Source organism: Pygocentrus nattereri, chromosome 5, assembly GCF_015220715.1.
Source record: "Pygocentrus nattereri isolate fPygNat1 chromosome 5, fPygNat1.pri, whole genome shotgun sequence".
In the NCBI taxonomy this organism is placed as follows: domain Eukaryota; kingdom Metazoa; phylum Chordata; class Actinopteri; order Characiformes; family Serrasalmidae; genus Pygocentrus; species Pygocentrus nattereri.
In genome coordinates this window covers 3,446,879-3,460,031 of record NC_051215.1, presented here as the reverse complement: position 1 = coordinate 3,460,031, position 13,153 = coordinate 3,446,879, and the positions used below count along the sequence as shown (strand labels likewise).

At 43.5% G+C, this 13,153-nt stretch overlaps 1 protein-coding gene across 1 annotated transcript in view; it reads left to right on the top strand.

Annotated features, from left to right (window-relative positions):
* The first annotated feature begins 828 nt into the window (after window positions 1–828).
* The window catches only part of LOC108439703 (tandem C2 domains nuclear protein), a 28,989-nt gene continuing 16,664 nt past the window's right edge, over window positions 829–13,153 (top strand). Inside the window, exons 1-4 of the mRNA XM_017718253.2 lie at window positions 829–951; window positions 2,318–2,500; window positions 4,132–4,299; window positions 8,065–8,138. Coding sequence (XP_017573742.1) covers window positions 882–951; window positions 2,318–2,500; window positions 4,132–4,299; window positions 8,065–8,138 — 495 coding nt within the window. The 5' untranslated portion in view covers window positions 829–881. The remainder of the gene's footprint in view (window positions 952–2,317; window positions 2,501–4,131; window positions 4,300–8,064; window positions 8,139–13,153) is intronic.

The window sequence follows — 13,153 nt, the reverse complement described above, 5'->3', positions numbered from 1 at the left end:
GAGATTTTGGACAATTTCACGCTCCCAACTTTGTGGGAACAGTTTGGGGACGGCCCCTTCCTGTTCCAACATGACTGCGCACCAGTGCACAAAGCAGGTCCATAAAGACATGGATGAGCCAGTTTGGTGTGGAAGAACTTGACTGGCCTGCACAGAGTCCTGACCTCAACCCCATAGAACACCTTTGGGATGAATTAGAGCGGAGACTGTGAGCCAGGCCTTCTCGTCCAACATCAGTGTCTGACCTCACAAATGCGCTTCTGGAAGAACGGTCAAAAAATCCCATAAACACACTCCTGAACATTATGGAAAGCCTTCCCAGAAGAGTTGAAGCTGTTATAGCTGCAATGGGTGGGCCAACATCTTATTAAACTCCATGGATTAAGAATGGGATGTCACTCAAGTTCATATACGTGTGAAGGCAGATGACCAAATACTTTAGGCAATATAGTATATATATATATCTGTAGAATTGTCCAATTTTTCATCATACGATTATTTTTAAAGTTCTTGGACTTCCCTTTTGAGATGTAAACTGTTTATGTGAGATATGCAGCTTTATTGAATTTCACTAGGAAAAGCACCAACATTGTGTAGAAAATGAAACATGTAAACATATCTGTGAAAAATCATAGATTTAATCTTGATTTGATCCAGAGTCGCAGGCCGGAATGCAAATGAGATGCAAATCGTCTTCGTCACGTGACGGCTTGGCGCGGCGCCGAGGGCTGAATGGTGCTGTGAGTCTGAGCTCTGAGGAGAAGTTCCTCAGTATGACCGTCAGCGCAGCCGCGCAGGCTGGACCTTCTGCAGGGCTTCAGGCTTAACCTGAGACGCAGAAACGCAGAAGAAGGTTCCACAGGGATTATTCTGAAGACAGCATGGCGACGGAATGTATTAAAAACTGCTGCAGGTTTTTTGTGACCAAGGAAAAGGAGCCGGACCCTCAGAGTAAGACTCATCACCTCTCTGCCCCTCCGTGGGGCTTTCCATTACTGTGGGCTACAGCTTTCATTTGGACTAAACGTCCTTTTTTAGTCGTGGTGTTTTTCCTTGAGCTGGTGCAGCTGATTAGTTCACTCAGTTCCTTCAGGGAAGTTCAGGTGTGTGTGTGTGTGTGTGTGTGTGTGTGTGTGTGTGTGTGTGTGTGTACTCCCACGCTGAAACCTGATATATATGATATATGGGTTTCAAATATGGGCCATACATTATCATAGCCTGTTTTTGTCACGTATAGACATATATGTTTCAGATATGGTGCATCATTTCAGCCATATGCCAACATATACAAACATATGTGTAACACTGTATATGATAGAAAACATTCATATATGTTACTCATATCTCGCTGCTGTCAGAATAAAACCTCATATCTCCAAAACGGTAACTTTACAGGAGAAGGAAAAAACAGACATTACTTTTAATGTAAGTCAATGGAACCAGAATTTTTTCCAAGTCATTTTTGCCCATTTATTTTGGTCCATCTTTCATGAAATTTACACATAATATAAAGGCCAACATGCATTTTCACACTATCTAAAAACTGAAAAACCACAAAAATGGTGATATGAGTTTTTGTTCCGACAACAGCAGTATGTTAACTTTAAACGACCTAAAATACGGTTTATATGCAGCTTGGTTTCTTCCACATACATCCTAATGAAGTGAAATTTGTTATAATAGCTAAACTCTAAATACACGCACATTGTACGCGAAGCAATAAAACCATTAAAGCATTAAATAAGTGAAACACAAACAGATGACAGTTATGACTGTAATGTAATATATATATATATATATATATATATATATATATATATATATATATATATATATATATGTGTGTGTGTGTGTGTGTGTGTGTGTGTGTGTATATATATATATAATGGGAATATGAACACTTTCTGATATATGTGGATATATGGCCATATATCAGACTCCCATATGGGCTTTGCTGAAAATGATACTGCTTTTTACATGTCGTATATTTGTGAAAAGAAGTTTTTCTTCACTTCCATTTGAATAATTTTGGGGTTTTATTTAATTCTGTGGTGTTGCTTAACTTCTGGACTGTTTTCTCACCCATCACTTCTCACTTTGGAGCTTCAGCGTGCTGAGATGCTTAATGCACCAAGAAATTTGACTGCAGCTCGATATGGAAACTCAAAAGCTTTTGTATACTGTTTTACTGAAGCTGGTTTCTGGTCTGCTTTTGCTACAGCTTGTATCACTGTTTCATTGCAGTAAGAAAACCTTTACATGGTTCTAGTCTCCTCTGGTTAGTACTCAGCCACTGGTAACGTCTTTTACTTGCTAGTCATTAAAGCTCCGGTCCCTGGAAAGGCAGTGAAGGAGAGCGGAGGGAAGAAGAATGTGGGCGTCTCTGAGGATTATCTCCTCTCCAAACTGCCTCCTGATGGAAAAGAGGTCCCCTTCGTCCTCCCCTCCTTCAGGCCGTCCTACATACAGCCCCGAGGAGCTCCGTACCCCAACTATCAGGGTGAGTAACTGCCCCACTTGGTATGAGTTTGTAGACACCTGTTCATGCAGCTTTCACTAGATATTGGAACATTGCTGTGAGGATTTGACTGAGCCTTAGTGGGCTCAGGTACTGATGTTGGATGGTCAGTTCTGGGTCACTCCAGTTCATCCCAAAGGTATTGGATGGAGCTCCATCACTCCACAGCCCAATGCTGGGCTTTATACCCTCCTGGCCCACACCTGACATTGCGCAGGGTGACCGCTGTCCCTTTCTACTGGCTAGTGCTTTTCTATAGAGAATATGCACCTGCAATTGAGCCTCTGTATCAGGACACTAAAGTTTTTCTTCACATTGTCACAATAGTTTATTTATGTATATATATATATATATATATATATATATATATATATATATATATATATATATATCCATAGGGTTTAATATGATGTCGGCCCACCCTTTGCAGCTTCAGTTCGTCTGGGAAGGCTTTCCACAAGGCTTAGGACTGTTTATGGGAATTTTTGACCGTTCTTCCTGAAGCGCATTTGTGAGGTCAGACACTGATGTTGGACGAGAAGGCCTGGCTCACAGTCTCCACTCTAATTCATCCCAAAGGTGTTCTATGGGGTTGAGGTCAGGACTCTGTGCAGGCCAGTCAAGTTCTTCCACACCAAACTGGCTCATCCACGTCTTTATGGACCTGCTTTGTGCACTGGTGTTATGTTCCCACAAAGTTGGGAGCATGAAATTGTCCAAAATCTCTTGGTGCTGAAGCTTTAAGAGTTCCTTTCACTGGAACTAAGGGGCCGAGCCCAACTCCTGAAAAACAACCCCACACCATAATCCCCCTCCACCAAACTTTACACTCACAAAGCAGTCAGACAAGTACCGTCTCCTGGCAACCGCCAAACCCAGACTCATCCATCAGATTGCCAGATGGAGAAGTGTGATTGGTCACTACAAAGAAAACGTGTCCACTGCTCTAGAGTCCAGTGCACCACTGCAGCTTTACTCCACTGCATTCCACGCTTTGCATTGCGCTTGGTGATGTAAGGCTTGGATGCAGCTGCTCGGCCATGGAAACTCATTGAGACGGACTGACCACCCCAGAGTTCAGACCTCAACATCACTGAATGGGTTTGATCACTTCAGAAAATCATCAACCCGCTTCTAAGACTGAACTTTGGAGCCGTGTCTGCAGATTCTTTGAGTAGCTGAAAGTGAGTCTCCGGAAAAGAGTGGACACAGTAAATACTGATCATGTGATGTATTTTATTGTTGTTGTTTCAACAATTTCTGTGTCATTTTCTGTTAAATGTATGTTTTTGTAACATCCGTTCTCTCTTCGTCCTGCTCTTCCTCTTAGCCTTTCTCTTGGTTTTTTTTTTTTGTATATCTGCCATGTGCTTTTGTTTTCTTCTGACATGTGCTTTTGTTGTCTCGTTGGCTCCTCCCCTGTCCTGCCCTGTCTTCACCTGCTTTTTTCTGACGCAGAAAAATGAATAACTTGAATTGGAAATAAACTGAATATAATACATGGTTTGTCCTGAGCTGATGTGCACCATAGTTTTATGTTTATGGAAGAAAATATATGAAACATACTGTGTCCATTAACACTGATAATAATAAATACTAATGTACTGCACCAGGTTCTGCATGGGCCACGTATGTAGACAGGAAGGCGGAGCTTGCTGCTGCTGGACAAATCGTATATGACCCCAATGTCCCTGTTCTCCCGGGTCATGTCATCAGTTTTGTGTCACCGGGGTCCGTGAGACGGCCCATTCTGAGAGGCAATCTTGGAGGCGGTGTGTCAGGTAGGCCATATATATTTCTACACATTGTACCTTACTGCCCCTTTAGAGGCAGTTTGGGATTGTTTGAACATGGATCTGATGAAGAGGTGTAATCTCGGGTTGCGCAATATATCGTTTGTCAGCCTAATTTTAAAGAAGTCTGCAATATGCAAATTGAGCCTATAAGCATTAAGTATATATTTCAAACTGATATTTCGCTGCTGTCGGAAGAAAACCTTGTATTTTCGTTTAAGTTTTCGACCTCTTTTGAAAATACCTGTTGTCCTTCACATTGTGTGTGAATTTCATGATGAGTGGACTAAAGGAAATGACCCAAAATGACTTGGAAAAAATTCTGGTTCCATTGACTTACATTAAAAGTAATGTAGGTTTTTTTCCTTCTCCTGTAAAGTTATGATTTTGGAGATGCGAGTTTTTCTTCTGACAGCAGCGACTTGATGATTGAATTAATTGAACGGGCTGCATGTAATTCATTATGCTGCGTTTTGTAACACAGCAGATATAGATGTTATAATTCTATGCTAATCTAAGCACGTATAGTCTAAAGCCCAGTCCCGTTTCACTCCTCGCTCGTACCACTTACCACTCCGTTTTGCACGTCTAGGGGTAGGGTGTCCTGCTTTTGTTGAGATAGAGGGGAGGGTGAAGTGTTAGGGCTGCATGGCCCTCCAAACCGAGGTTTTTCAGAGGCTCCAGAAACACTGGAAAGACGGCTGCACAAGCAAGCAAGGAAACCCACAAAGGGGAGCATTTGCTCTGTTATAAATTACTATAACCACTGTATTATCTTAGTTTAATGATGTTTAAATGTGTCCTTTTCTTCATAACAAGAAGCACATGATTGATGTCCCGGTAGCCAGCTGGCTAAATTTCCCGTTCCACCTTAAATGATGCTGCATTTACGTTCTGGAACTTCAGGCAGTAGAACTGCTGCATTGTTTAAGGTGGGACAGGAAAATTAGAACAAGAAGCTTCAGCTTCATATTACTGAAGAATTAGGGGTGGGTGATAATAAATAATTGCCCCCCTCTTTGAAGGCATACGAAACCCTAAATGTAACTAAAGCCCAGCAGTGAGGAGCTGAACTTTAGTAAATAAAAGGTCCATTTTCATGTCAGAATGATTTTAGCCGTGGCCCGTCAAGGGTGTTTTAGAATATTGCAAGGCATATCAAAATATAATGCAACATAATGGCAGTATAGTGTTTTGTCGATGTTACTCAGCTCTAATTTTAGCTTCTTCTTTCGAGGACAGTTCAGGTTTGACGATCACTTTATGATGCTGTTGCATTAAGGAAGTATAGACCCGACTAGACGTGAACATTGACTAACATTGACTAACATTGACTAACATTGACTCATTCCTTAGTCCCATATGGTGCCTTTTATCTTTTATCACCTTACTGGTTATTGAGAAGGAATCTTTTTCCACAAAGTAAATACAGAGTGTCACTATGGAGATGGTGTAACTGCATTAATCATATAGAGTTTCCTCATAACACCTTTTTGCACGCTATGTTCCATTCAAATATTTGCTCTTCTGTTTTCATGGCATCCTCAGGTCTGGATGGCCATTCCTCAACATAAGTCCTCTATTGTCCATGTCAGATGACAGTGCCCCACTTTTCATTGTTGAGCGTCCCAGCACGTGCTTTTGTACTGCTACCTATGAGTTGCATTGATTCTGAAGGTGAAGTCTGCTGAGAAAACAGTCTGACTTGTGGTTGACGCTTGTTGGCGGAGCTGAAGTGGCTGTTGTGATTGTGTTATATAAGACGGGCATTGAATGAATTTGTCTCATTTGCTATTCTACTGTTCGCATCAGTTACGCGTGGGACCCTTTGTGTTTTTGGGTGTTATTGATTAAGTGATTGGGTACTGTTCATCTACCTACTAACTCAGCACACGACAGCTGAGTTTGTTGAATGCAGCTTAGTATCACACCCAAACCAAACTTAATCTTAACTCAGTCCTACCGACTGTGGGAAATGTTTGAAAATGTCAGCTGCTTGTGTTGTAGTCAAGATTCCCAGAGTCTGAGTCAAGTCAGTAGTCAAGACCAAGTCAATAACAAGACTAGGACACATTGGGTCTGAGTCAAGACCAAGACTTTTCATAGTCAAGTATGAGTCAAGACCAAGACTTTTAGTAGCTGAGTCTGAGTCAAGACCAAGACTTTTCATAGTCGAGTATGAATCAAGACCAAGACTTTTAGTAGTCAAGTCTGAGTCAAGACCAAGACTTTTAGTAGTCAAGTCTGAGTCAAGACCAAGACTTTTAGTAGCTGAGTCTGAGTCAAGACCAAGACTTTTCATAGTCGAGTATGAATCAAGACCAAGACTTTTAGTAGCTGAGTCTGAGTCAAGACCAAGACTTTTCATAGTCGAGTATGAGTCAAGACCAAGACTTTTAGTAGCTGAGTCTGAGTCAAGACCAAGACTTTTCATAGTCAAGTATGAGTCAAGACCAAGACTTTTAGTAGCTGAGTCTGAGTCAAGACCAAGACTTTTCATAGTCGAGTATGAATCAAGACCAAGACTTTTAGTAGTCAAGTCTGAGTCAAGACCAATACTTTTCATAGTCGAGTCTGAGTCAAGACCAAGACTTTTAGTAGTCAAGTCTGAGTCAAGACCAAGACTTTTCATAGTCGAGTGTAAGTCAAGACCAAGACTTTTCATAGTTGAGTGCGAGTCAAGACCAAGACTTTTAGTAGTCAAGTCCAAGTCAAGACCAAGACTGGGACACATTGAGTCTCAGTCAAGACCAAGACTTTCAGTAGCCGAGTCTGAGTCAAGACCAAGACCTTTAATAGTCGAGACCAAGACAAGACCAAGATCAGGTTAAGATTTTTTTTCAGGATATAAAAAAAAGATGATTAAATAATGTATAAAGCCTATAATGTGAAATATATATACAGTATATGTGTGTGTGTGTGTGAGTGTGTGTGTGTGTGTGTGTGTGTGTGTGTGTGTGTGTGTAACATTATAGTCTTAGTCACTTACTTTGCTTTACAACTGGAAGCAAAAATATGTTACAATACAAACATATAACCAAAAGTAATTTTAAATTTCACAATTATTGTTGATTGCAAATTTAAAGACTGTGTTCATATCAAGCTCATTGATTGTTCTGACACAATGTAAGCTAGTTATGTTTATATTTTTTGCGCAAGTATAACTGAAACGAAGGAAACACAGCAGTGAAAACGTGGCTCTGGGCAATGAGTAACTACAGCTTTACTAGCGTAAGTCTTTCCTAACATCAGTCTTTACTGATAAGGCTTTAAAACCTCATCACCCAGAAACGCGGCGAATATGTATCCAATCAGCAAATATATATCCATATTCCTCTCCTCGGCCTGACTTACAGCATTCAGTAGTTGCAAAACCAGCTACTCATTAGAGAGTCGTTTAAATTCACGTTTGTGTGGGCTGTGAGTGGCAAAAACTTTTACGAGCCCCTGATGCAGAAAAGGGACTATTTTATTCTGGTTATTCTCATTTTGTTCATATTCTGTTTTAATTCAGCTTCTACTTACTCCAGATGGAGACATTGCTGGTCTCGACAGCAATTTCCAACTCCATCTTAGACTCAGACAAGACCGAGTCCAAATGAGGTTGAGCTGGACCAAAATTACTATGACATGTCTTAGTTTACTTTAAGGTTAAGGATGTTTTCAGTTGTGAATTTTCGCTATGATGATAACGTCTTTTAATAGAAGCAGAAAACAAGCAGAGGGTTTATTTCAGTTCTCTTTCTTCCACAGCCTGGGATCAGAATGGAAAGCAGAGACTCAGTGCCTCTATGTTAGACCTGTCCAGCCCTCACAGCCATATGCAGGTGAGTTATATGTAATAATAAAATGCCACATATGTTATATATATATACATATATATATGTATGTATAATATATAAGTATTATATATTATACACACACCGGCCACTTTATTAGGTACCCCTTGCTAGTAAAAGGTTGGACCCCCTTTTTCCTTCAGAACTGCCTTAATTCTTCGTGGCAGACTTTCAACAAGGTGTTGGAAACGTTCCTCAGAGATTCTGGTTGGTTATTTGAGTTCCTGCTGCTTTTCTATCATCTGGAACCAGTCTGCCCATTCTCCTCTGACCTCTCACATCAACAAGGCATTTTGGTCATTACAACTGACCGCTCACTGGATATTTCCTCTTTTTCGGACCGTTCTCTGTAAACCCTAGAGATGGCTGTGTGTGAAAATCCCAGTAGATCAGCAGTTTCTGAAATACTCAGACCAGCCCGTCTGGCTCCAACAACCACACCATGTACAAAGTCCCTTAAATCCCCTTTCTTCCCCGTTCTGATGCTCGGTCTGCACTTCAGCAAGTCGTCTTGACCACCTCTATATACCTAAATGCAGTGAGCTGCGGCCGTGTGATTGGCTGATTAGCTATTTGTGTTAACAAGCAACTGAACAGGTACCTAATAAAATGGCCGGTGAGTGTATATAATTGTGTGTGTGTGTGTGTGTGTGTGTGTGTGTGTGTGTGTGTGTGTATATACAGTGCCCTCCATAATTATTGGCACCCCTGGTTAAGATGTGTCAAAAGCCTTAAAATAAATTCAGTTTTTATTGTGGAAACATACTGTCACACTGAAAATTGTAGAAAAATGTAACCTTGAACTCAAGTAGAGTTTTAGGGGGAAAATAAAATCCCTGACTAAGAAATAATTTTTCTTCATAAAATCACCTGTTCCACAATTATTGGCACCCCTGACAATTCTTAGGAAATAAATGTAATTAAAGAATTTCTGTCACTTCTACAGTAGTTTACGAAGTTAATCAAAGTATGTAGGAACATTTAATTAGCAATTCACAACTTCCTGTTTCCCTGGGGTATAATTATGACGTGACACAGAGGCCATTTCTCTTCAACATGGGAAAGACAAAGGAACATAGCATTCAAGTAAGGCAGATGTGTGTTGACCTTCACAGGTCAGGCAATGGCTACAAGAAAATAGCCACTCACCTACACCTGTCCGTATCTACTGTCAGAGGAATTATTAAGAAGTTTAAAACAACTGGAACAGTGGTAAACAAGTCTGGACGAGGACGCAAGTTTATTTTGCCACCACGCACAGTGAGGAGGATGATAAGAGAAATAAAAAGTTCTCCAAAGCTCACTGTTACGGAACTGCAACAAATGGTAGCATCTTGGGGTCACGAAGTCTCCAAAACAACCATCAGACGCTATCTACACGCCAACTTCCAAGATGGCGGCGCGCAGTAGCGCAGCGGCTTCTCACGCTCCGAGCGTACACCCTGTTTTGAGCTGTTTTTACGTCGGTTCTGAGCCCAACTTCACACGCCCCACGCGTATGAGTTATAGCAGAACCGAACTTTTGAGGATTAAGGACGGTTTGGCCAGAAAAACAGCAAAAAGATACAATAATATCAGAGCTACGCTGGGCAGGCTGAAGCTCCTACGAGTGCCGGCGTGGGGGAGCAGAGCGCCGCAGACAAAGAGCAGGAGGAGGCGGTGCAGCAGACGGCAGAAGAGGGGGAAACGCGCGGGCGTGCTAGCTAGGCTAATGCTAAGGCTAATGCTAACCGACCCCCAATTCCGTCGCTTTTCCTGTCTAACGTCCGCTCTCTGGATAACAAGCTGGACCTGCTGCGGCTGAGGATGAATGTTTCTGAGGAGATGAGGAACTGTGCTGTGATTTGTCTCACGGAAACCTGGCTGAACCACACCATGCCGGACTCAGCCTTCCAGCTCGCCGGCCGGCAGCTCTTCCGAGCGGACCGCAACCGGCTATCCAGAAAAGCCCGGGGGGGCGGCTTGTGCGTCTACATAAACAAAGGTTGGTGCACAAACTGCGTGTTGGTAAACAGCCGCTGCTCCGAGGCGACAGAACAGCTGACTGTGAAGTGTCGGCCTCACTATCTGCCTCGTGTGTATTCGGCGGTGTTTTTGATTGCTGTTTACATAGTACCGGATGCTAATGCTAACAACGCGCTGAAGGAGCTTTATGACAACATCAGCTCGCTTCAGAACAACCATCCGGAGGCGTTTTACGTGGTAGCGGGGGATTTTAACCACGTAGAACTGAAGAACACCCTGCCGAGGTTTTACCAACACGTCAACATCCCAACGCGAGGTAATAACACGCTGGACCGTGTTTACACCAACGTGAGGGATGCGTACAGAGCCTTCCCCCGCCCCCACCTCGGGCTCTCCGACCACATCTCAATCATGCTGGCCCCTGCATACCACCCCCCACTGCGTCGCTCCAAACCCACACAGAAGACCATCACTGTGTGGCCCAGTGACGGCGACGCTGTGCTGCACAGACTGGCAGGTCTTCAGGGAGGCTGCTGAGTGTGAGGGGGAGCTGGACCTGGAGGAGTACACATCTGCTGTTCTCGGGTACATCAGCAAGTGCACGGAGGATGTCACTACCACCAAGACTGTGACTTGCTACCCGAACCAGAAACCCTGGCTGAACGCAGAGGTGCGTTCTCTGCTGAAAGCCAGGGATGCTGCCTTCAGGTCTGGGGACTCAGGTGAACTCAGGAGGGCTAGAAGAGAGCTGACTGTTGGAGTCAAGAGGGCAAAAGCAGCATATGCTCTGAAAATCCAGGGACACTTTTCCTCCCAGGATCCACAGAGTATGTGGAGGGGCATCAAGTGCATCACGGACTACAAATCCAACGTTGCACAAAGCTCCAAAGACCCATCCCTGCCTGAGGCCCTCAACAAGTTCTACGCCCGCTTTGAGAACCCTGACACCCCCCCCCAGCACCAAACTCACACACTCACCAGGAGAGGAGCCCCTCAGCGTGTCACCAGCAGAAGTAAGAAGGACGCTGAGGAGGATCAACCCCCGGAAAGCTGCTGGCCCGGACAACATCCCCGGAAGGGTGCTAAGAGACTGCGCCGACCAGCTCTCGGACGTCCTGGCGGACATCTTTAACGCCTCCCTCATCCAGGCAGCAGTCCCCTCTTGCATGAAGACTGCCACCATCATCCCGGTCCCCAAGAGCTCTGCAGTGACGGGTCTAAATGACTACCGGCCAGTGGCCCTCACGCCGATAGTAACAAAGTGCTTTGAAAGACTGGTTCAGACCCACATCAAAGCCACCATCAACGTCACTGTGGATCCACACCAGTATGCGTACAGGAGGAATCGATCCACAGAGGATGCCATCTCCTCTGTGGTCCACACTGCCCTCACCCACCTGGAGCAGAAGGATTCCTATGTTCGTATGCTCTTTGTGGACTTCACATCTGCTTTCAACACCATGATTCCTCAGACCCTGATAACAAAACTCTCCTCACTTGGACTGAGCTCTTCCATGTGCAACTGGGTCCTAGACTTCCTGACCAACAGGCCGCAGTCTGTGAGGATCCACAACATCTCCTCCCCCACCATAACCCTCAGCACTGGCTCCCCTCAGGGCTTTGTGTTGAGCCCCCTCCTGTTTACACTGCTTACATATGACTGCTCACCTATCCATCCAGGCTGTCATATGGTGAAGTTTGCGGACGACACAGCAGTGGTTACTTTTACTTACTTTTGTCACTTTAAACCGCACTGAGACACTTTATCTAGACACTTTATCCACTGCTCTAAGTCAATATCATGCTGCTATAGCAAACTTGCACTCTGGACTTCATATTGCTGCTAACTTCCTACTCTCCCTCTCTTGTGTACTTCTATTTATTTATCTATTTTAATAACAGCTCTTGGGTGTAAACTGGACCATGAGATCTTAATTTCGTTCCACCTCATGTACCATGTGATGCGAATGACAATAAAATCTCCTTGAATCCTTGAATCCTTGAACAAGCTGTTTGGGAGGCATGCACGGAAAAAACCTTTTCTCACTCACAATCATAAACGTAAACGTTTGGAGTTTGCTAAGCAGTACTGGGACTTCAACTGGGACCGTGTGCTTTGGTCAGATGAAACAAAGATAGAGCTTTTTGGCAACAAATGCTGTAAGTGGGTCTGGCGTAACACAAGAGCTGAGTATGCAGAAAAGCACCTCATGCCCACTGTGAAATACGGGGGAGGATCAGTGATGCTGTGGGCCTGCTTTTCTTCCAAAGGCCCAGGGAACCTTGTTAGGGTGCATGGCATCATGAATGCTTTGAAATACCAGGACATTTTAAAACAAAATCTGGTGGCTTCTGCCCGAAAGCTGAAGATGGGTCGTCACTGGGTCTTTCAGCAAGATAATGACCCTAAACATATGGCAAGATCTACACAGAAATGGTTGACCACACACAGAATCAAGCTCCTCCCATGGCCATCTCAGTCCCCAGACCTTAACCCCATTGAAAACCTGTGGGGTGAGCAGAAGAGGAGAGTGCAGAGGAGAGGACCCAGGTCGCTGGATGATTTAGAGAGATTGTGCAAAGAGGAATGGTCGAAGATACCTCTTTCTGTGTTCTCCCATCTTGTGAAACATTATAGGAGAAGATTAGGTGCTGTTTTGTTGGCAAAGGGGGGTTGTACAAAGTATTAACATCAGGGGTGCTAATAATTGTGGCACACATTATTTGATGTTAAACAATTATTTCTTAATGTGGGATTTTTTTCCTACTGAATAAATGCACTTGAGATAAAGGTTGGATTTTGCTCTTTTTTCCATCGTGGTCCTATATTATTTAAAAAAACCCTCAATTTATTAGAAGCTAAAGAACACATCTTAACCAGGGGTGCCAATAATTATGGAGGGCACTGTATGGATTATATAAACCGAGACCAAAACCGTGATACAAACATCCATGGTCTCGTGTCACCATTCTGGACGACAGAACTGCGATATATGTATAAATGTATGTAAACAATTGCACACGTGCCCACATACCTA